This window comes from Bipolaris oryzae (genome assembly GCF_000523455.1).
Source record: "Bipolaris oryzae ATCC 44560 unplaced genomic scaffold scaffold_224, whole genome shotgun sequence".
NCBI lineage: Eukaryota > Fungi > Ascomycota > Dothideomycetes > Pleosporales > Pleosporaceae > Bipolaris > Bipolaris oryzae.
Genome location: NW_006911500.1, coordinates 938 through 23,222, shown reverse-complemented (window position 1 = coordinate 23,222; position 22,285 = coordinate 938). Strand labels below are relative to the sequence as shown.

At 47.8% G+C, this 22,285-nt stretch overlaps 12 protein-coding genes across 12 annotated transcripts; 9 read left to right on the top strand and 3 right to left on the bottom strand.

The window, feature by feature from the left end:
• Positions 1–1,013: 1,013 nt before the first annotated feature.
• On the top strand, positions 1,014–2,517 carry COCMIDRAFT_107990 (uncharacterized protein; the record flags this gene model as incomplete). The annotated part of the gene is made up of 2 exons (XM_007694551.1): positions 1,014–1,319; positions 1,384–2,517. The coding sequence occupies 2 exons, from the start codon at positions 1,014–1,016 to the stop codon at positions 2,515–2,517; spliced, it is 1,440 nt and encodes a 479-aa protein (XP_007692741.1).
• A 906-nt stretch (positions 2,518–3,423) lies between these two features.
• On the top strand, positions 3,424–5,034 carry COCMIDRAFT_108012 (glycoside hydrolase family 10 protein; the record flags this gene model as incomplete). Its single annotated transcript, XM_007694550.1, has 2 exons — positions 3,424–3,607; positions 3,926–5,034. 2 exons carry the CDS (start codon positions 3,424–3,426, stop codon positions 5,032–5,034), a joined length of 1,293 nt encoding a protein of 430 aa, XP_007692740.1.
• Positions 5,035–6,850: 1,816 nt separating this feature from the next.
• Positions 6,851–8,152, top strand: COCMIDRAFT_107971 (uncharacterized protein; the record flags this gene model as incomplete). The annotated part of the gene is made up of 1 exon (XM_007694549.1): positions 6,851–8,152. One exon carries the CDS (start codon positions 6,851–6,853, stop codon positions 8,150–8,152), a length of 1,302 nt encoding a protein of 433 aa, XP_007692739.1.
• A 410-nt stretch (positions 8,153–8,562) lies between these two features.
• Positions 8,563–10,580, bottom strand: COCMIDRAFT_107983 (uncharacterized protein; the record flags this gene model as incomplete). The annotated part of the gene is made up of 5 exons (XM_007694548.1): positions 8,563–8,898; positions 9,019–9,341; positions 9,389–9,551; positions 9,598–10,245; positions 10,305–10,580. 5 exons carry the CDS (start codon positions 10,578–10,580, stop codon positions 8,563–8,565), a joined length of 1,746 nt encoding a protein of 581 aa, XP_007692738.1.
• A 247-nt stretch (positions 10,581–10,827) lies between these two features.
• COCMIDRAFT_40976 (uncharacterized protein) lies at positions 10,828–11,503 on the top strand (the record flags this gene model as incomplete). Its single annotated transcript, XM_007694547.1, has 2 exons — positions 10,828–10,966; positions 11,019–11,503. The coding sequence occupies 2 exons, from the start codon at positions 10,828–10,830 to the stop codon at positions 11,501–11,503; spliced, it is 624 nt and encodes a 207-aa protein (XP_007692737.1).
• Positions 11,504–11,895: 392 nt separating this feature from the next.
• On the top strand, positions 11,896–12,657 carry COCMIDRAFT_40975 (uncharacterized protein; the record flags this gene model as incomplete). The annotated part of the gene is made up of 3 exons (XM_007694546.1): positions 11,896–11,946; positions 11,994–12,012; positions 12,062–12,657. 3 exons carry the CDS (start codon positions 11,896–11,898, stop codon positions 12,655–12,657), a joined length of 666 nt encoding a protein of 221 aa, XP_007692736.1.
• A 928-nt stretch (positions 12,658–13,585) lies between these two features.
• Positions 13,586–15,111, top strand: COCMIDRAFT_107988 (uncharacterized protein; the record flags this gene model as incomplete). The annotated part of the gene is made up of 5 exons (XM_007694545.1): positions 13,586–13,797; positions 13,849–14,046; positions 14,102–14,851; positions 14,901–14,983; positions 15,029–15,111. 5 exons carry the CDS (start codon positions 13,586–13,588, stop codon positions 15,109–15,111), a joined length of 1,326 nt encoding a protein of 441 aa, XP_007692735.1.
• Positions 15,112–15,408: 297 nt separating this feature from the next.
• On the top strand, positions 15,409–16,924 carry COCMIDRAFT_107996 (uncharacterized protein; the record flags this gene model as incomplete). The annotated part of the gene is made up of 2 exons (XM_007694544.1): positions 15,409–15,736; positions 15,786–16,924. The coding sequence occupies 2 exons, from the start codon at positions 15,409–15,411 to the stop codon at positions 16,922–16,924; spliced, it is 1,467 nt and encodes a 488-aa protein (XP_007692734.1).
• Positions 16,925–17,380: 456 nt separating this feature from the next.
• On the top strand, positions 17,381–18,975 carry COCMIDRAFT_40972 (uncharacterized protein; the record flags this gene model as incomplete). Its single annotated transcript, XM_007694543.1, has 3 exons — positions 17,381–17,626; positions 17,683–18,567; positions 18,619–18,975. The coding sequence occupies 3 exons, from the start codon at positions 17,381–17,383 to the stop codon at positions 18,973–18,975; spliced, it is 1,488 nt and encodes a 495-aa protein (XP_007692733.1).
• A 627-nt stretch (positions 18,976–19,602) lies between these two features.
• COCMIDRAFT_54290 (uncharacterized protein) lies at positions 19,603–20,208 on the top strand (the record flags this gene model as incomplete). Its single annotated transcript, XM_007694542.2, has 2 exons — positions 19,603–19,933; positions 19,982–20,208. Coding segments are annotated over 2 exons (558 nt in total), but the record flags the coding sequence as incomplete, so codon positions are not given.
• Positions 20,209–20,616: 408 nt separating this feature from the next.
• Positions 20,617–21,882, bottom strand: COCMIDRAFT_40970 (uncharacterized protein; the record flags this gene model as incomplete). The annotated part of the gene is made up of 1 exon (XM_007694541.1): positions 20,617–21,882. One exon carries the CDS (start codon positions 21,880–21,882, stop codon positions 20,617–20,619), a length of 1,266 nt encoding a protein of 421 aa, XP_007692731.1.
• COCMIDRAFT_55894 (uncharacterized protein) lies at positions 21,883–22,062 on the bottom strand (the record flags this gene model as incomplete). The annotated part of the gene is made up of 1 exon (XM_007694540.1): positions 21,883–22,062. A coding segment is annotated over one exon (180 nt), but the record flags the coding sequence as incomplete, so codon positions are not given.
• Between the last annotated feature and the right edge of the window lie 223 nt (positions 22,063–22,285).

Genomic DNA, 22,285 nt, shown 5'->3' with positions numbered 1-22,285 from the left:
GACGTCCCTCATCTGAAACCACGTTGTCAACAATCTACTCGCCTTGTTCGCCTGTGCTCTTATACGCGTTGTTCCACAACTTACAGAGCGTGGAGCCCGCTAAGGGCGACGCCCCATCCGGTCGCAACGGTAACCCTAAGTATCAACGTGCATTTGTCAGGCGACAGCCGCGGCTCGAAGCGCAGATTTGAGACCATGCAGTGGTAGTAGTAGTGTGGCAAGTCTGAAAACGGTGCAGGGTAGTAGTGTAGCAAAGAATTTTGTTCGCACTAGGCCGTCGGTACTAAACCTGATTGCGCTTCGTCAACCGCTCATCAGCACGCTGCTGGCGGAGACGCGGAAAGCATGACTCGTCACCAGAGACTGATAGTCCACTTTTGCAGACCGCTGAAAGCACGCCCGGCGGGGCATAGATACTCTAGGACAGAGGAGGGATGGATACGCCGCTTGGCAGGGTCGCTTCTACCAACACGCCTCAGCAATGGCGATGCGCGTGGTTTCCGTACTGTGGCCGGCCCGCAGCATGATATATTTGTCAGAATGCCGAGAACAGGCCCGAAGGCGGCGGCGCGAGTGTAGAGAGTCGAGAAGTGCGTGCCTCGGCAGATGGCGAGTGGTGGTGAAGGCAGAGGGATTGAGACTGCACGATGAAGGTGAAAGAGGGCGGGCAGCGGGCAGCAGGTGAGGGGCAGGTGGGATGATGCAGGCATGCAAGCCTAGACTGGTACTCGCCCCGCGATTCTGGGGCTGCAAGTGGGGCGGCAGCGTCGCAAGGTCACTGCTAAGCCAACCCGAAAACTGCCAAACCCACCACCTGTGTCCACCACCTGCCGAACCAACTTACCGAGGATGGTTACCAGACCATAGGCCGAATCTGCGCGGCCGCAAGGCCAAGGGCATGTGCTGTTCCAATGCAGACTTAAGTAGAAACCCGCATCCCCTCGAGGGCCCGCATCGTCCTTCACATACTCGCCCATATACCCCATCCCAAAAGTCCTCATTCAGTTGCCATAATGTCTCCAGGCAAGGTTTCCACGCTCGATTTCGAAAAGTTCTACAACATTGTCGATGGCCAGCAGCGCGGCTCCGACCAGATTCACCACGGCATCAACCCCGCCACAAGCCAGGAGCTGTGGGACGTGCCCATTGCCAGCGAGAAGGATCTCGACGACGCTGTTGCCTCGGCCAAGAAGGCCTTTCCAGCATGGAGGGATACTGCCGTTGAGGAGAGGAAGGCCTTGCTGGCCAAGGTCATGGAATCGTTCCAACAGCACAATGACGAGTTTGTCAACCTGCTATGCAAGGAGTCTGGAAAGCCGGTATGTACTCGGAAAGTCGAGTGCGCTAGTGTCTTTAATCAGCACTGTGCTAACAACGAAATAGAGGAAATGGTCTGCCTTTGAAGTTGGTTCCGTTGCGGGTTTCATCGGCCACCACCTTACACTCGATCTGCCCACTGAGAAGCTTGAGGATGATGAGAAGACCGTCTACACCGAGTACTCGCCGCTTGGAGTCTGTGGTGCCATCTGCCCTTGGAACTTTCCCTTGATCCTGATGGTCGGAAAGGTCGCGCCTGCACTCCTGACAGGAAACTGCATGATTGTCAAACCGTCGCCCTTTACACCCTACACTGCTCTGAAGTTTGTTGAGCTTGCTCAAGAGATTCTTCCACCGGGCGTTCTCCAAGTGGTTGGCGGCAACAATGAACTTGGTGTCCAGATGTGTCTGCATCCTGGTATCGCCAAGATTAGCTTTACCGGATCTACCGCCACGGGCAAGAAGGTCATGGAGACATGCGCAAAGACGCTCAAGCGTGTCACGCTCGAGCTGGGAGGAAACGATGCATCCATTGTCCTGCCCGACGTGGATATCAAGAAGGTCGCACCAGAGGTTGTCATGGGTGCTTTCCAGAACTCTGGCCAAGTTTGCGTTGCCACGAAGCGAATCTACATCCACGAGTCCATCTACAAGGAGTTCCTCCAAGAGATGGTCAACTTCACCAAGCAAATCAAGGTTGGAAGCCCAGACGACGGCGACAACATGCTGGGACCTGTCCAGAACCAAATGCAATACGAGCGCGTCAAGGGTTTCTTCGAGGACAGCAAGTCCAAGGGCTACAATTTCGCCGTTGGTGAGCCCGATGTCGCTGCTAGCAAGGGATTCTTCATTACCCCAACCATCATCGACAACCCGCCAAACGACTCTCGTATTATTCAGGAAGAGCCATTCGGCCCTATCGTGCCTACACAGCCATGGTCAGATCTGGACGAGGTGATTGCCCGGGCAAACGACACAAACACTGGCCTTGGCGCCTGTGTGTGGGGTAAGGATGTGGAAAAGGCCAGCAAGATTGCACGACGCTTGGAAGCGGGCTCAGTGTTTGTCAATTCGTTCGAGAAGCCCACGCCCCAGGCCCTGTTTGGCGGCCACAAGGAGTCTGGCATTGGCGGCGAGTGGGGAACGACGGGTCTGCTCGCATACTGCAACCCTCATGTGATTCATGTATACAAGTCGTAGAAGGGCAAACCTTAATCAGTGGTGCGAGGCAGGTCTTAGATTGAATGTAAGCATCAGTTGACAAGAGTGAAAAGCTTAACGGCATCCAGCCTTCGCGCAATTCCCGTGCCGAGTCCAAGGAAGGTGGACGAAGCATTTCATAACCAGCCCCTAGCCCCCAAACACCATGCAGGTACCGCGCTTAGATGACGCCTTACCCGCATTCGGCTTAGCGTCTCATTTAGATGAGACTCGGCTGCTGCTTCGCAGCCGTTAGGACTAAAGTAAGCATGCCCACACACACATACGCACAGCCATCGTGTCCACTCTCAGACATCTTGACTATGTACTCCAGCTGCCTGCAATGCCTGCCTTGTTCCCATCAAAGAGCTCGGATTTTTATCTTTAAATTTTTCCTCTGCAGTAGATCCTGCTCCACTGCATGCTCTCATCGCACCCCCCCCCCCCCCCCCCCCCCATGCCGCAGTCTCCAACGTAGGAAACAGCGCTATCAAGCACTTGCCGGTCTCGAGCGGGACGCATGGATCGCTAAAATGACTTCCCAGGATGGCTGGCGTTTCTACCGGTTTCATGAAACAACATGAGGAACCACTGACCATATTCCACCGACCCACTCCATGCTTGTTTCACCGAACACGGCATGTCACTCGATGCAGATAATGTGGAAAAGGTATAAGATGCAGAGTCAATCTGCCCTATAATCACCCGGAACTATTCTCCTGCATTCTCATCCCACACTCTCTATCTTCATTTGGAAGCGTGCTTCCGTGACCTTCTTTTTCTTGAGTTTGTTGAAATAGCATAGGAGCGAGCTTCTATTCCTTCCATTCTTTTTCCCTTACACCACACCATTTCCATAACTCTCTCCACCAATCAAATCACAAACTACATACAACAACAACAACAATGCACTTCCGCGATGCATCCATCTACATGGCCGTTGTTGGCTTGACCTCGACGACGGCTCTCGCTGCCGTGGCTCCCTTTGGCCAGTGCGGCGGCGTCAACTATAAAGGCGACAGTGCCTGCGCTTCTGGCTGGACCTGCAACAAGTACAACGACTGGTACAGTCAGTGCATTCCTGGCGGAGGTGCTGCGCCTCCATCTGCCGCCAGCACTTCTGCTGTTCCCAGCTTGCCCAGCAAAGCCCCAGCTATCGAGCCTAACGGTACCGCACCTGTTGCTACCCCTGCTGCCTCGCCTGCTGAAGACGAGTCCTGCGATGCTGATGAGGAGGGCGGCGATGCTAACGCGGATGCAAATGGAGGCGACGACGAGTCCTGCGACGCCGATGAGGAGGGTGGCGATGCTGCCACTGGGGGAAATGAAGGTGATGATGAGTCTTGTGAGGCTGATGACGAACCTGTTCCATCGCCATCTGCAACTGCTGCCTCTGGTGGCAACTCAGGTGTTAAGCCCGCTGCTTCTCCTTCTCCTTCTCTGACTGTTTCTCCTTCCCCAGCTGCTTCCCCTTCTCCAACTGCTACATCCGCAAGCAGTTCTATCGTTAAACCCGCTCCTTCCGCTTCCCCCTCTCCATCTGCTGGCTCTGGGGGAAACACCCCTGCTCCCAATGTTGCTGGCAGCGGCCGCAACGGCGCCAAATGCAATCTTGATGCTGCCTTCAAGGCCAAGGGCAAGAAATACGTTGGTGTTGCCACTGATCAGTACACTCTCAGTGCGGGCAAGAACAAGGAGGTCATTGTCGATAACTTTGGCTGCGTTACTCCCGAGAACAGCATGAAGTGGGATGCCACTGAGCGCAGCGAGGGCCAATTCACTCTTGACGGCGCCAATGCTCTTGTCTCCTTCGCCACAGGTAACGGTAAACTCATTCGCGGTCACACTACCGTCTGGCACTCTCAGTTAGCTCCATGGGTCTCTCAGATCCGCGACAAGGCCAAGCTCGAAGAGGTCATGGTTAACCACATCAAGAAGCTCGTTGGCACTTATGCTGGCAAGATCTACGCCTGGGATGTTGTGAACGAAATCTTTGACGAGCAAGGTGGATTCCGCTCCAGCGTCTTCTACAACGTTCTCGGTGAGGGCTTCGTCTCTACCGCTTTCCACGCTGCCCGCCAGGCCGATCCTCTCGCCAAGCTCTACATCAACGACTACAACCTTGACGGCGCAAACTATGGCAAGACAAAGGGCATGATTACCCACGTGAAGCAATGGATTGCTGCCGGTGTTCCCATCGACGGCATCGGCTCCCAGTCCCACGTCAGCTCCCCAGGCACTCTTTTCCCCATCTCTGGTGTCCCTGCTGCTTTGAAGGCTCTCTGTGATGCCGCCCCCGAGTGCGCCGTAACCGAGTTGGATATCAACAACGGCAAGCCCGCTGATTGGGTCACCGTCTTCGATGCTTGTGTCGATATCAAGAATTGTGTCGGTATCACTGTTTGGGGTGTTTCTGACACCAACTCTTGGATCGGTGCTGCCGGTGGACCTCTCCTGTTCGATGGCTCCTTCCAGGCCAAACCGTCTTACAATGAGCTTTGTTCTGCTCTGGCTTGAGCCGTGTAAAGTCCTGTGTCCAGGGCTTTTCAGAGGCTTTCGGCATTTGGTGTATATAAACTTCTTTTCTCTGTCAACCCTATATTTATTAACACATTTCTTTGAAAATAAAACTTTGTGCTATCAACCTGAAGCTACTGTATGTGCGTGAAAACATCATGCATGTACAGCGTGAAACTTGGACACTGAAGATACCATGAAGGTTTACAAGGATGGTGCAGATGGTGCCAACGACCAAGCGTATCAAAGCTCCAGAGAGTCCGCGCCAAATGCCTACTCTTACAGTCCTGGAGAGGGCGAAAACGAAACATTGCTCTTAGTGAGTCATCGCTAAATGGAATCACTCCTTAGCTATCCATGTACTCGTGTGTTTCTAAGGAAATATGTATATCCCTACCACAATCGCGAGGCGAGTAAATGCTCGTCGGCTTGCGATTGTTGATGACTTCGCCGGTTAAAAAAGAGTTTATCGACGAGTATCATTTAAAGTGTGCCTTGTAACAACCGTGTTTTCTTACTTTTGTCCCATTACCAAACGGGTAGGCTACGCAAGACTTTATTTGCCGGCTTTGATATGGGGAGTTGTATATAGCTTTGTACCAAGTTCATTCTGGGTTGAATGAATTGACCGGCGCGGTAAAGCGGCGCATAATCTACAGAGTACGATAGTCGTGGTAGCGACTCAAGTCGGCGCAATCATTTCTTCAAAAGAGCCGAGGGCGAAACATAGTCTGAGAAGACTCGGAAAGCCTGGACAAGCCGACACGACGGCCAGACTGATGCGCTATAAGAATACGGCTGCTTCAACGGCTTTACCAGTGGGCAGTCTTCCCAACGAATATGCAGCAGGGGGCTGCATGACCAATTGCGCAAGGGAGACAATTGATCCTAACCATGAGTACTGTCGCCCGACGAGATTTTTGTCTTCTCAGAAGCAGAATATTGAGATGTAGGACAGTGAAAACTTTTCGAGTTACTGGAAGAAGTAGGTGCCAAGTGAAAGAGGAAGGACGAGATAGTCGATGCGTTTCAGCACCACACGCTTATCTTTGCAAGAAACAGATGCATCTTCTACGTGGGCATCAAGTAGAAACTTGCCCGCAGCATCGCCCTTTCTGGTAGTTTGTGTGGGTGTCGCGTGCTTGCGGTGTGTAATATTCTTATCGTCTTCGAGATCTTCAACCTGAGTAGTCATGACGACTTTCGAACGCAGAATTGAAGATACGAGAAGGTCTACGTGGCAGGAAACGAAAGGAGTCAACCAACTATAAGTATCAGAGATCAGGATGCCTTCTTGGGAAACAGGACCCAAGTAAGTGAGATCCCAACCTTCCAGATAGTCCGTGTATGTAAAAGGCCATATCGCACATGGTAACCCATCTTCTGATTTCACTTTCTTTGTCAATCATTCACAGCGACACAACCATCCACGTATGACATTCTTGAATCGGTCAAATGACTGTTAATTTGACGTGCGACACAAACCGCATGCCGCATTTCCCGCCCAGGCTGTCCTTATTACCCTAAATCATTCCTGGCCTACATTTCCCCATGGGAGTGGAATGTTCCAGGCGCTTACTTCAAAGAAGAGTTCGTCTGTAGCTCCTTCAAGTGGACCTGAGCCACTTACGTGCCGGCAGGTCATGGTTGTGCAACTCGGACTATGACGCACCGAAGATGGAGGGGCAAGGCCGGGGTACCTTTATGCCGATACCCCATCATCACATTTCCAAGATGTAGTGATTACAGACCAGGACCTTGATGAAGCACACAATTCATCCCAGATTAGACATAAGGATCTTTTACTACTAGGACGATGACGGACACGAAGAAACAGAAGAAATACGCTTTGGTTGGTACAGGCGGCCGCTCCTCATTCTTCTACACGGCAATAGCAACAACATACAAGACAACCTCTGCCATCGTAGCCCTATGCGACACGAACCAAACACGGCTCGACTATGCAAACTCCCAGCTTCAGTCTCTCGGGCACGTCCAAGTGCCTACATACAAAGCGCAAGACTTTGACCGCATGATCCATGAGACACAACCCGACGAAGTCATCGTCACAACTATTGACCGCACACACAACAAGTACATTGTACGCGCGCTCGAACTCGGCTGCAACGTTGTGACTGAGAAGCCCATGACCATCGATGCGCCGCGGTGCCGGGAAATCTTTGATGCTGTCGAGCGCACCGGCCGAAAGGTACGAGTAACATTCAACTACCGATACGCACCACACAACACCAAAGTATGGGAGATACTACGCAGTGGTGACATCGGGACTGTAACCAGCATTCATTTTGAGTGGATGCTAAATACCTCTCACGGCGCCGACTACTTCCGGCGCTGGCACCGCGACAAGCGCAACTCGGGAGGGCTGCTGGTACACAAGTCAACCCACCACTTCGACCTGGTGAATTTTTGGCTGCAGTCACGCCCTGAAACCGTGTACGCGCAAGGCGACCTGCGCTTCTATGGGCGCGAAAATGCAGAAGCCAGAGGCACGACAGCGTTTTATGCCCGCGCCCACGGAAGCAAGGTAGCCGCCGCTGATCCGTTTGCGCTGCACATGGAGCAGAATGAAAAGCTGCGTCACATGTACCTGGATGCCGAGCACGAAGATGCGTATTACAGAGATCAGTCGGTATTCGGAGACGGCATCAGCATTGAAGATACAATGTCATTGTTGGTACGCTACCGCAGCGGCGCGGTGCTTACATACTCGCTCACGGCGTATGCCCCGTGGGAGGGATTTCGCGTCTCATTCAACGGAACAGGTGGGCGCCTGGAAATGGAGGTTGTAGAGAATAGCTACGTGAATAGCGGGGGTGCCCAGTCTCTTGAGGGCAGCCTCGAGACGAGAAGTATCACGCTAAGAAAGCTTTTTGAGAAGCCTGTCGACGTAGAGATTCCAGAGAGTGTCGGCGCCCATGGGGGAGGCGATGAAGTGCTGCTGGCTGATTTGTTTGGGGAAGGCGGTGCGGAGATTGATGGAGATATGAGGGCTGCGAGCCATGTGGATGGCGCTTTGAGTATACTCACTGGTATATGTGGGAATAAGAGTATGGCGACGGGACAGGTCGTTAGAGTCAGTGATGTTTTTGACCTATGATTATGGCAAGTTGGAAATGTACAAATGCTTTGAGTTGTTGTAGCTGGGGTTGGAATGCACAATCTCGCACTGCAGCAACGAACTGGCAAGCGCAGTAATTGCATGCCCATAGCAGACGAGCGGAGGTAGAAGTATGATTTGTACTCTGTGCGTTCATGATTGGTATGTTGGCCTCCAATGCATATTTCCCTAGCGTAACTCATCTCAAGAGATTCTTTTCGTGTAACCAGGACTCAGCATGACATCCAGCGTAATGAGCAGTATATCATGAAGACGTTCCGTATTGAATGTTGTGAATTGGTCTATCCAACACAGCAATCTTCTTACAAGTCAAGTTGTAGAGGGTATGGGCCGTTTTCACAGCACCGGCCTGCACTTTATGTAATAGAAATTTGTATCTCGTTGGATAATCATAGCCTTGGCCCTTCGTGCCTACGCAAACTTCTCTCCCATTCTTTAACCACGTTTCTGAGAGTTTTCCCTGTTGCACTCTTTGGAATTCTGTCAACAAATGCTATCTCTTTCAACCACTTATACCGAGCCTTCTCTTCTTGGACATGTACTTTGAGTATCTCCCCGAGGCTCACGTCATCTATTCCCTGGCAATCTCCTGCTTTCACTACGTAGGCTTTGGGCGTCTCTCCAGTCCGTGAATCTGGAATAGGTATAACGCATACATCTGCAACTGCAATGTGTGCTAGAAGGTGAGACTCTATCTCAGAAGGTGCTACTTGAAAACCCTGGTACTGTCAATATGCCGGGGTTTCTTATAGGCTGGAGAGAAATCAAAAGAGAGTGATTTGGATCGAAAAGCTTAGAGCGGTAGCAGTTATGCAATTAAGAGGGAAATTTGTACTCACATTAACCTTGATCAACTCCTTCAAACGATCGGTAATCCATAAGTGTTCATTGCCTTTCTCACTCAGCCTGAACATAGCTTCATCACCAGTTCTCAGCCATCCCTCTTCAAGGAACGTTTCCTTACTAGCTTCAGGATTTCGGAAATAACCTAGAGAAGTAATAGAAGGGGAGCGTAGATAGAGCTCTCCAGGGGTATCCAGAGCTGTTATCTCGATACCATCAGGAGTAAGTAGTTTCGCTTCATATCCACTAATTAGAGAGCCAGACGAGCCGGGTGAGATGTCAGTTTCAACACTATTGGTTGCAACAACACATGACTCCGTAAGACCTAGTAGTGTCAATAGGTACGCAAGCATATGCCACGGTTGTACAAACCGTAAGCCTGACGAATCTTCCACTGTGGGAAAACCTGCTCGAGGGCCAGCGCCATTTCCTTTCCTAATGGTACTGCAGCTGTGAAGACGGCAGATATAGTACCGAGGTCATACTTGCTGACTAGTGTAGGAGATTGCAGGATATTGAGAACGATGGGAGGAACCTACAAGCATTAGTTTGGCCTTTGGAGCGTCCAGTCCATCGCCTACCAAATAAAGTAAGCTAACTTTGAACATTTCAATAGCTTGTAGAAAGCCGTTTATTTCGTATCTCGGCATTATGACACACTTATCGCCTCGATAGAAGCTGGTATGGGCGATTGCAACCAACGCGTAAATATGGCTCAGCGGTAGAACACATATGCCAACATCCAACTCTGTGCTGCGTGTGGAATGTAGCCTTTCCTTGCGTACACTGCGCTCCGTGGCGTGCATCTGGATGATGTTGGAAATTACATTGTAGTGGGAAATGAGGACGCCTTTGGGTGTTCCAGACGTGCCGCTGGAGTAGCAGAGGAACGCTACTTGCGTTTTCGCTTGACCGGGTGACCATCCAATTGGCTCAAGTGGAGGGAGACTCTGACCTTCGGCAGCCAATCTCGAAGCTGTTTTGAAGTAGCTTGAACTATAATTTTCTTGGTCAGTTGCTACTTCCAGCAAAAAGATATGCCGACGTGGGATTCCAACAACATCTGCAGCTCTTATTGCAGTAGGTAACAGCGAAGCACAAGTGAAAAGCGCTTTTGCACCTGCAGAGCGTAGTTGGGAAGTGAGCTCCTCAGCGGTACTCATGGCATTGACCGGAGTGACAATGCCGTTCAGACGCTGTACAGCCCATGCAACCGGAAGAGTATCAATCTGATAAAATTTGCCATTTTAGTATCAGTTTTCCAATTTACATGTTCGGAGTTCCTCACACTATTGAAAGCGAAAACTCCCACTACTTTTTCCCATTGCTTCCTGGAATCGATTTCCCATTCAAGGCTCTTTAGGAGACCTTTTGCGATTAATGTCGTCCGTTCACTAACTTCATGTACGCTATACTCTCTCCCCGAAATTCCGCAAACAAAGGGTGAATGGGATTGGGATAACTTATGACGCCCAAACTTTTCTTGCAGTAGGAAGTCAAGAATTGGAGTAGAGTCTGGTATCGACGGCATTTGGGGAACCCATTCTGGAGGATGAAATACCATTGTGAATAGTCTTTTTCGACGATGCAGTTACCGACTGGTATCTCGACGGGAAAGCCCCTTGTAATAAAGCTGGACTGCTTTTCAATTTTTGTAAGAGCCGGAGTCCGGGAGAGATACCGACTTATTGCTCCACTGACCCAGAAGTATAACATCGATTCCCGGAAAACTCTTGATCGATCAATTTTGTCGAGAAACACTCAAGAATATTGGGCACTTTTGTGCAGCCATTACAATGCTACTTATCAAAATGATATTCTTCTACCTATTGCCTCTGTTTGCTGTTGCTCAAACCCCGCCTGAATTCTCGCCTTCATGCACCAAATCACTCGATGTCACCTATCTAAGTGATCAGCATGTCCGTCCAGGTCAAAGTCTTCGTCAAATAGGTCAGAAATCCCTAAAAACATATAAGAAACATCTAACAGTATGCGCAAATAGATGTCATAAACCAGCCCGTCTTAAGACCCACACATCTTCAACCAGATTCCAACTATATCCTCTTCTTGATTGACCCTGACGTCGTTCACGATCACAATGCCACAACCATTCTCCATTGGTACCAACCAAACTGTCACGTATCTCAATCTACTGGCGATTTCGTGATACCTACATACGAAGGTGCCCATTATGTCGGTTCGCAACCTCCTCAGGGAGAAAAGCATCGTTACATATTCTTGCTTTTCGAACAGCCTCCGAAATACCTCTTTCCGGAATGTTTCAGATCTGTATTTCCCATTACCGTAGATGCTAGATCTGGGTTTGACATCAAATATTTCATGGAAATTACTGGGCTCGGAAGCCCCGTTGCGGCAAATTGGTTTTCTGTCGAGAGGGCTGGCGGGGCTAGCACGACCAGAATCATCACCACAACAAGCCTTAGTCGCGCCCCATGCAAGGCCACACAAGAGGTTGGGCACTTATGATAATGTAGAAAATAAATTGAAGTGTCACTCCGTATCGGGTGTCTAAAATGTTGAATATCATTGTTCCATGAGCAGACTTGCATTGATTCAGTCACGAGCTTTGGCTAGAGTAGCACTAATTAGCAGTCGTCAAATCGAGCTTTACCTCCAATCAGTAGTCATAATTATCAAAGCTACCACACGGTTATCCTGGTACATCAAACTCCACCCGGTAACTTATTACTGCGACGTCCGGAGACATAACCTTCACCATCGACAAATCAATCAATAAATGAGATTTAAGCTACAAGATATCTCTCATCTACATACACGCATGAGACTTTGCGCTTGCATTGTGCGCACGCAACTTATTTGGACGAAAACAGTCAAACAAAGTACCATTCCCCACCAACATGCCGCCATTAAGAGTCCTTTGCCTACACGGTGCAGGGACAAACACAAAGGTTGTACAATCCAAAACTCCAGCGAAATCATACTAATCGATGTTTAGATCCTTCAGTTCCAGCTTCGTAATACTTCCCTACCTTCGAACGACCATACTCTAACAGTTGTACCAAGGGTCTTTGATTCGTGATCTGGAATCAGATCATACTGCAACTTTCCATTTTACAGAAGGGGTTATTGACTCTGGCCCTGGGCCTAACGTTGAGAACTTTTTCGAAGGCCCATATTACTCTTACTACAACTGGCCGCGGTCATCAGAAGACGATGGCATTACTGTGGAAGAGGCGTACGATCAAATTTTGGATTTGATTGAGACAGAAGGGCCTTTCGATGCAGTTATCGGTTTTTCGCACGGCGGCACCCTCGCATGTGGGTTTCTCGCTCAGTGGTCAACTCGGCACCCATACGAAGCTCCACCGTTCAAATGCGCAATATTCTTCAACAGCTTGCCTCCATTTGTGGTTAATGGAAATGGAGACTTCATTTTCGAGAAACATCTCAAGGGCAGGATAACTATTCCCACGCTTCATGTAGTTGGGAGAAAAGACTTCATTTACGAACATTCTCTCAAGCTATATCAGATCTGTGGGGATAAGAATGCAACATTGATGCTACACGACAGAGGACATGAGATACCCAAAGAGCCAAAGTTTGTAGCAAAAGTTGCGGCTGCAATTAGGAGATTAAGTCGCGACATCATGTTCCAGTAGCATAAATTATGATATCGCAAGAATTCCAGTTCACGGTTTATACAGTATCAATTCCACAGTACCTAGAAAGTTTTATATGGTATTTCTATGTCATTCTCTATCTTCTAATAATGGTATTGTCATTTGACAAATTCATTCATGAAGAGATCTTGCCAATATAATGATAGGGAATGTAACCTATTTACCATGACCCTACATCCTGCGAAATACTTGGATACCAGCAGGTTGCGATACTATTGGTACGTGATTCTTTTCATAATATGTTTTGCCCACAAGTTCATACATTTGATTATAGTGACAAGAGCATCTTAATTCAATTCCGTTCGCGTGCCAGGTACCGTCTAGGTAGTAGGAGTAAGAGCCAGATTGTGTCATTGCCGACGGTTTAAAAGGGGCCGGGGATTTATTGCGAGGAATCACTAACTTGATACGTGTTTGATACCGTGAGCACAATTATACCCTGCAAAATTTATAGAGCGTTTCAAGGTAACAATCATCGATTGAGGCAACAGACTAGACCTACGCTTTGGTTAAAACACAGGTATATAATGCGGGATCATCCATAATAGCATGTCTAAATTTCTAAGAAGTTTCGAAGTTGAGTAAATCACAAAGCAATAAGAACATGTTAAATGCTAAGCCACCAGTGTGTCGAATTTCCCTACGACTTTGTACCTGTTTGATTGTCTTAGTTGTGAAGTTACGCAAGGGGTCGTTATTGTCTCCACGCATGATTTGAAAGAAGGAGTCCGGTGTCCGGGCTGTTCAGCGAACCAAATGTCCTTCAAATCATTGTCATACATATCAGCCACGAACATTATCTGCATAATTAATCCGTAATTTATACATGAGACTTATCTTAGTCGTTTAGATTTTGATTCGAGATAACAAGATTTACAATTATTGCCTCTCAATCGCGATATCCAAGATGTCCAACGGTTTCCTTTTAGTGAGAGACTCCCGCACCACTCTAGAATATAGAGTCCCAATCCAGCGAAATTCCATCCTTGCAACGGCCTTCAAAGACATCAAAGCTCCCTCATCTAGTGCGAGTAGAGCAGACAAAGTGGGCAGCGGTTTGAGGGTGCATGACCCCGGGCTCCTGAATACAACAGTGGTGGAAACAGGTGTGAGTTTTGCGTAAGAGAAATTCTTCTAGAGTCTCATCAACTAGGTACTAAAAGCTTCTAGAGACGGAGAAAGAGATTTACTGCTTTTCAGGGGTTACAGCCTAGAGCAGCTATGGCAGAGTGACTATGAAGATATGCTGCATTTAATGGTGTGGGATAAATACCCAACACCTGTGCAGAAGGAATCTTTACGAAGGGCATTGATAACGGCGATGCTAGAGGTCCCTAAAACTGTTTTTGAAATAGTATCGACCTTTCCGTAAGTAATTAGCATGTTGTTTCCCATGATGAAGAAACTAATATGGTGTTGAAAGATCGGCATCCCCTCCCATGCCAATGGTCGTGGCTGGTTTAGCGGCGTATCTTGGAGGCAATCCCGATATGATTCCAGCATCAAGCGGCGGAAACATCTACCAAGGCAATATCGAAAAGACTGACAAAGCAGTGATCAAGACGATTGCTGCATATGCAGTTGTCGTAGGGATGGCTGCCTGTCATCGGAAAGGAATTGAGTTCACAGCCCCTTCATTGGATTACAATTTCATCGAAAATCTGTTTCACATGTCCGGTATGGTCGATGATCTAACAGGAAGACCAGATGCGATAAAAGTGTCATGCTTTCGACGGTTTGCAGCACTGAATATGGACCACGGGATGGCATTGGCTGTATTCTCCACAATGGTGACAGCATCGTCACTCACGGACCCCATATCTTGTCTAATTGCTTCACTAGCAGCGGCATATGGTCCTCTGCATTTCGGTGCGACTGAGGCTGCGCATCTCAACCTCCGTAGTATCGGAGACAAATCAAAAGTCCCCGAGTTTATCTCGGAGGTAAAGCAAGGCAAACGAAAACTATTTGGATATGGGCATCGCACTTACAAAGGCACCGATCCACGTGTAAAGCCAATAAAGGAGCTCATTGAAGACTCGGGTGCAAACTCAGATCCGTTGATTGAGATTGCAAAGGAAATTGAAAGACTTGCTTCCAATGACGACTACTTCACGTCAAGGGGCCTTCATCCGAATGCCGATTTCTATGGGAACTTTGTTTTCACTGCCGTGTAAGTTGCCAAGGCGCTTATGCGATAGTCTGCTGACCATACTTTCAAGCGGATTTCAGTCCGATTTCATTCCTATAGCTATGATTTCTCAACGGCTCATTGGAATAATGGCGCACTGGCGTGAGGCGATGGGTGAGTTTAGCAATTCTTACAAGTGTCAATATCTCACAAAGACAGTGCGCGGAATAAAACTTTTTCGTCCGTCCCACATCTACACGGGGGACACTGAGCCAGTCTATACTGCCAGTGCAAAATTATAAAATGCTAAACGACTGCGCGAAGATGGTCATTTTGTTACGGGCAAGGCATGGTGCGCAGGGTGATCTCAGTGGAATCGCGTGATGAGCTAATCACCCCGGGACCAGAAAGATTCCCGGATACATATAAGGAATCGACATCACGTAGCAATGCTAATTATAGGTCGAGAAAGTTGCGACGCAAACATGTCTGAGAATCATGCGGTCTGCATTTGAAGGTATTTATACAAATACGCTTCCCAGTTATGCTCATTTGCACTTCTTCCTCGTGTGTTGCAATTCTTTTAAAGTGATCTCACAATGTCGTCTACACCTTATGATCAAGTCATCATTGATATCAAGAACTATGTATTTGATTATCACATTGGTGATGAGGATGTCTTCAATTGCGCGCGGATGGCGCTCCTCGATGCCATGGGATGCGCTATCGAAACGATCTCTTCGAGTGCCGAGTGTGGCAAATTGTTGGGGCCATTTGACTCAATTACAGTCAATCGGAATGGCTTTAGGTTGCCTGGCACTTCATATTTACTTGACCCATTGAAAGGCGCTTTCGACATGGCAACGATTATTCGATATCTGGATCATAACGATGCGATCGCGGGGGCGGATTGGGGCCACCCTTCTGGTGAGGATCATGATTCCGAGCTCATTCTCGTATACTTACAATGATTTAGACAACCTAGGGGCTATCCTAGCTGTGGCAGATTGGCAGAGCCATCGCATTGCAAGGGGAGATATCGTCCATACTGGTCCCAAATTAACCATGCGCACACTTCTCACAGCTATGATCAAGGCTTATGAAATTCAAGGGTGCTTTCTTTTACGAAATGCTTTCAACAAACATGGTTTAGACCACGTCATTCTGGTCAAGTTAGCATCTACTGCCGTAGTTGCTTGGCTTCTTGGCCTCACGGAAGAAGAAACAATGGCTGCAATATCACACGTATGGATGGATGGCCACCCTCTCCGCACTTACCGCCATGGAACAAACACTATACCTCGTAAGGGCTGGGCTGCTGGTGACGCTTGCATGAGGGCGGTGCAGCTTGTGCTTTTTGCGCAAACAGGCCAGCCCGGATCTAAGACGGTACTGACTGAACCAAGATGGGGATTCTACGATACTCTGTTCGGGGGCCAGCCGTTTCAATTTCCCATACCGTACGATAGTTGGGTCATCAGAAATACAATCTTCAAAGTCATGCCGGTTGAAGGTCATGGGATCGCAGCTGTACAAGCAGCCCTGCAACACGGTAACCTCATGCGAGCCCAAGGCCTTTCCCCGGACAAGCACATCAAGAGAGTCGATATACGAACGACAGCCGCAGCTATCCTTATCATTGACAAACAAGGGCATCTGCATAATGCTGCTGATAGGGACCATTGCATGCAATATATGGTTGCTTTGGCTTTACTCAAGGGTGCAGCTCCAGAGAGTAACGATTACAAGAGCGAGAGCCCTTGGGCGTGTGATGAACGGCTTTCGGAGCTTCGATCTAATATCCATCTAACAGAAGACAAAAACCTCACTAAAGACTATCTGGATCTGGATAAGAAAAGCCTTGCATCGGGGGTGACAATCACGTTTACCGACGATACCATTTCGGAAGAAATCTTTGTCGAGTTTCCTGTCGGCCATGTCCAAAGTGCCGACACAAAGAAAATGGTTCAAGAGAAGTTCATAAAGAATATGAAGTTACAATTCTCTACACAGGAGATAGAGCGAGTGATCAAGGCTGTGGAAATGCCCGACCTGATGATTTCAGAGTTCTTGGGTCTTTTTGCTAAAGGCCGACACAATATCCAGAAGTTATAATGCTAGACAAATGGGATTGAACAGCTAAAAGAACTGAAGCTTGCACGTACTTTGAAAATGGAAATCAATATTTTGATGCGCCAAAAACTGAGTTTGGGACCAATGCCCCATTGCTTCTCTCGAATTTTCTTTTACTTAGCTTCCATATTGTGTCTCTACTCACATCACTATACAACCCTTTTCCATTGATATCATTGCCGGAAGACGTCAATCATTCTTCCCAGATATCGCGCACTCAAGAACAATGTCCGGATTGATTTATAATCCCCCATGCGTAAAGGTCCGGAGCTAGTAATAAACCTAGCTTTACGTATTCGTAAGATTCTATAATTAGGTTTGGAACTCTCAAAAATTCAAAGAAAAGCCCTTCTCTATTCAGATACTTGCTCATAGCTATTTTCACACATTCCAAGATCTTTGAGACACAAAAAACGAGCTACTGTTGAAAGTATCATAATGGCAGCTAATCCCAACACCGAGGAGCAAGCGACGGAGACTACTGCTCTCCTCAACCGAAAGTCCACACAGGCGCGCTACTCCGTATTCACCACCACTCAAAAACGAATTTTGATCTCCACAGCCTCATTGGCCTCAACGCTCTCTCCCTTATCAGCAAATATCTACTACCCAGTGCTAAATTCGATGGCAAAAGATCTCCACGTCAGCCACGCAATGATGAATTTTACTATTATGGGCTATATGGTACGTGGTGCGCATGGCAATAATCTAGAGTTGAGACCTAATTTCATATTTTCAAGTTGTTACAAGCTTTTGCGCCGACTATCGCTGGTTCCATCGCTGATGTCGTTGGACGCCGGCCTGTCTACATCTTTTGCTTTCTCATCTACATCGCTTCAGATGTAGCTCTTGCTCTGCAGAGAACCTTTCCTGCTCTCGTTATTCTTCGAGCTGTTCAAAGTTCCGGCAGCAGCCCAATGGTCGCTCTTGCGAGTGCTGTTGCGGCAGATATAGTAACTTCCGCTGAAAGAGGCATGTACCTTGGGATCGCGTCACTTGGCTCTGCGCTCGCCCCCTCCCTCGGACCAATCATAGGTGGCATACTTAGCCATTGGTTCGGTTGGCCATCTATATTCTGGTTTCTAGCAATTGTGGCTACGTTATTCTTCGTGCCATTCCTGCTGTTCTTTCCGGAAACTTGCAGAACAATTGTCAAAGATGGATCCGTACAACCGCTGGGGTTCAATCAGACACTTTATCAATGGATGAAGCAGAGCCCGAAACAGTGTAGTGAGGGAGAAGAACCAGAGAGAGATTTAACGTACTCAGGAAAAGCAGGTATCAGTCTACCCGATCCTCTTGTCACCCTGCGAGTCGTGTTCCAGTTCCCTACGGGAATTGTCATGCTTGGTAATGGCATTCTCTTCGCGAGCTACTACGCTGTCATGTCTAGTGTTCCCTCACAGTTCGAGATCTTATATGGATTCAACGACCTCCAAATCGGTTTAGCCTTCATACCAGCGGGGCTAGGGACCCTATTCAGTGCTTTCACAAATGGTGTAATTGTCGATTGGAACTACCGACGTGTTGAAGCCGCCCTGGAAAAGAGAGATGATAACGAGCAAAACGCAAAAGAGAACTTCCCTTTCGAAAAGACGCGGCTGCAAATAGCTTTGCCTATGATGGTAAGAGTACTCCTCTATTTGCCTGGTGTTATAGAACTAACGGGAGAAAAGGTCTTAGCGGCTATGTCTATCAGTATTTACGGTTGGGTCATTTTCTTCCGCAACCCAATCTGGGCTCCTATGGTTTTGCTTTTTCTTATTGCCTTTTCGGTTACTGGGGCCTACAACGTAATGAACATATTGGTCGTCGATCTCAATTACTCAAAGCCTGCAACGGCTATGGCAGCCAACAACTTGGTAAGATGTACACTTGGAGCGGCTGCCACGGTTCTCATTCACCCATTGCTCGACTGGGTCGGCAGAGGATGGAGCTTTACTTGTGTTGCTGGCGCTATTATAGCAGCCACACCACTCCTCCTTGTGTCTTACAGGTGGGGACTTGCATGGAGAGCGTCCTCAAAGGAATAAAGCGTCTGGTCAGTGCTGTTGAGTTTTGGTATGAGCTCAATAATGCATTATCTTCTAGGTTGCACATATTTGCACATCCCATGGAGCAGGTCCCTAAGATAACTGTTACATAATCTCTGTACATAAATCTGAATCGTTCAAAAACTGTTCACCGTGTTTTCCTGGATACTATTATTCCCCACCTATAGTAACGGGGTTGTGATTGTGTACTTTTTCTTTTGTATTAACTCTAATGTCTCCGGAGCTTTTAGATACTGCGCGACTTTTTCCAATGCTTATATAAGCTAGCTTTGGACCGAGGGAGCACCGGCTAGCGGTGCTAAAATTAATTACCATTTTGACTTTTTCTAGTTGACAAAGGGATCTTTCTCGGAGCTACTCACCAGTCTAGCTGTATTCCTATGCATTTGCAAGATTACGGAGCGTGCATGCAGCATTGTCCAACATATCTGCAACCCTATTCATGGTCCATTGCAACTCTTCGCCACTATCTACCTATTGAGAATTGAACCTCTTGCCTTCTTTATCCATCTCTCTGCAATGCATCCCTTTGCCTCATGGCCACTTTGTGTCCTGTTTGCTGCCACCTTACAATCGACAGCAGCATCACCGCCAATCGCACCACAAGACGGATTCTTTTTTGGCAATCCATCTTTGGACTGTAAATTTGTCTCACAGCCTCGAATCTACTCTGTCTTTTCCTCCCTGGAGACTGATGTGACTAACTTAATCAATCACATATCACCAGATGTCGATTTCACCATAGTTGGTCATCAGCCTTTAGCAGGACACTATCATGATTTGAAACACTTCTATGTTAATGCGCTGTACCGACTCAACAACTGCATAAGGCTGAATTATCCTGACGAGTACCGTATCGAGCTTCAGTACATAACGGGGGGTTGCGATCAAAAGTGGAGTGTTCAGGAGGTTTTGTTTAGTGGACGGGCAAACAATGGTATGTAATTCTGACAGACTGTCCAAATCTGAAGCTCATCTCAACTAGGTGAGAACTGGTCAATGGTAAATGTTTGGATCACTCGTTGGGAACATGGGAAAATGGTCGAAATTCGAACTTATGTCGACGCAGCGCGGGTAGAAGAATTACTTCACGATAATGAAGTGTGGTCCAACTCAACGACCCATGTTGACCGTACGGTATTTCTTCCTGGGCCACGAGGAATGCCCCAGACATCGGCGCTAGAGTCTCTTATAGAGAAAATGGGATACTAGTTATATGCTAGTACAAGGAGCATACGGCAGCAGCAACACAATGCATCCCAAACGTCTGGCAAAGCATGTGGAACAACTTGAGGGAAGTGAATAGGGCTAGGAGAATACATTGTAGTTGAATTTGAAATGCCATTCATACTGGTCTCCCTCATTCACAAACTATTCGTACCTCCGTTGATTAGATTTTGCTTTATACTATTCGTTTTCTGACCATCACTACACCTACTAAGACGAAGTTACAATGATCAATTTGTGCAAAGTCTGATCACATGTACAAAGCTAGTGCATTTAAATGACGACTCTATGAACATCCGGAATTCTAAATTGCATCTACACGTTCCATAATTCCACCCTTCCAACTAGCCTTCTCAACTTTAGAGTGGTCTCAGCCAACATCACTCGAACTACCTAAGATCTAGAGTTTGCAATCGTTCCGAGTGTGATCTTTTGCAGATCCTCTAGCATAGCGGCCCAGTTGTCTAGTCGCTTTTGAAGCAGCTTTTTGATGAAAATATTTTTCTCCACTGAGATTTCATAGCTACCAACGAGCAAAGAACAGTCTTCAGCCGACTCTACAATATCTTTTTTCCAAAAATTGGAAAATTCATCGAATGGGAACATGATAGAAGGTTTCTGGTCACGGTACTTGTCGGCCAAATGATGTAGAGGAGAGAGGCGCGGCGGGGGGATACTAGGCGATTTATTCTTGAGTTTTGATTCCAGCACCCCAATGCCGCGATCGACAAGCATGACCTGAAGGAGATGTTGACTTGACTGTGTTCCGGTACAAGAAGAGCAATCCAACATCTTCTTACTATGGGCAAAAATGTCCTTGTTCATTTGGAGGGCGGTATCCAGTTTCATGGCGTTTGTGTCATGAAGAGCCTCATCTAGTTGGAGAAGTAAACGCAGTACCAATTTGTAACATTCACAGCCTGAAGATTCCGGTCTGATGGGCCCAAGAGCTTGAAAGCCGATTTGGTTTACCGGTGATAGTGGGAGTTGGCGGAATAACTCTGGTGTCGCGGGGTCCAGGATAGGAGCTCGATTGTCACTGAAGAGCGTAATATCCGTCGTTGGGCGAACAGAATATGTTTCAATATTTGCGGGATGATTAAGATCCGGTGAACCATTCAATATGCTAAAAACATCCTGCTGTTTGCTGTTCGTCCACATGGATGTTCGATCACCAAGATCCCTGCAAGCTTCGACCAAAGTGTTTTGATCCTGTATATCGTGTATATCGATTTCCTGTGCTTCAATCCCACTGCCATATATGGCGTGGAGCGGGCTGTCCAAGCTGTCGAGTGCCTCGTGTGAGCTCAATAAGCCAACATTCGGCAATTGATCGATGGCAAACATATCATCGTGCATAGCAGTAGTTATGATGTTGAATGAATATTCGGATGTTGAGACCAAGTCGCTGTCAACTGTGGGTATTGTGGCTTCAGATGAGTATGCCCTTGGAGATGGAGTTGTGGATGTTGACCCGTTCCGTCCTTTGGAGTTCGATATCTGCTGCACACCATCGGTTGAATGTGCAGTGTCTTGATCGGCCGGCTGTGTTGGAGCATTTTGACTCTCCATTTGTGGCCTGTCATCATCCTCTATAGAGGCTTCCCTTTGCTCTACCCTTGCTTTCCTTGCTGTTCCTGATTTACGAGGTCGGCCCATGCGCTTTGAAACTCCATACACGCATTCAATCTTGTATACTTGGCAACGGACGCATTGAGGCATATTACGGCTGCATCGGATTCTGGCGGCAATACAGGCATCGCACGTTGCGCGGAGTTTCGAGCGCTTCTTGGCCTCTATCGGCGTACCACTCGCAGAGTCGGGGGGTTGAAAGTCCATTGATGCACAAAGTTTTTTACTTAAAAAGATAGTTTTCGCAAGTAGTTGCTATGAAAGGCCCACTCTTAATTCTGTGGACAGATATGATGTTCTTTTACGATAGACAACAACAAACGTTACGTTCTTCAGTAGTCACTTATAAGCCTAAAGGTCCGATTGCCTGCTAAGAGTTGTTATTCTGTTGAGGGGCAAAAGATAAGGTATGTAACTCAATCGCTAGGAT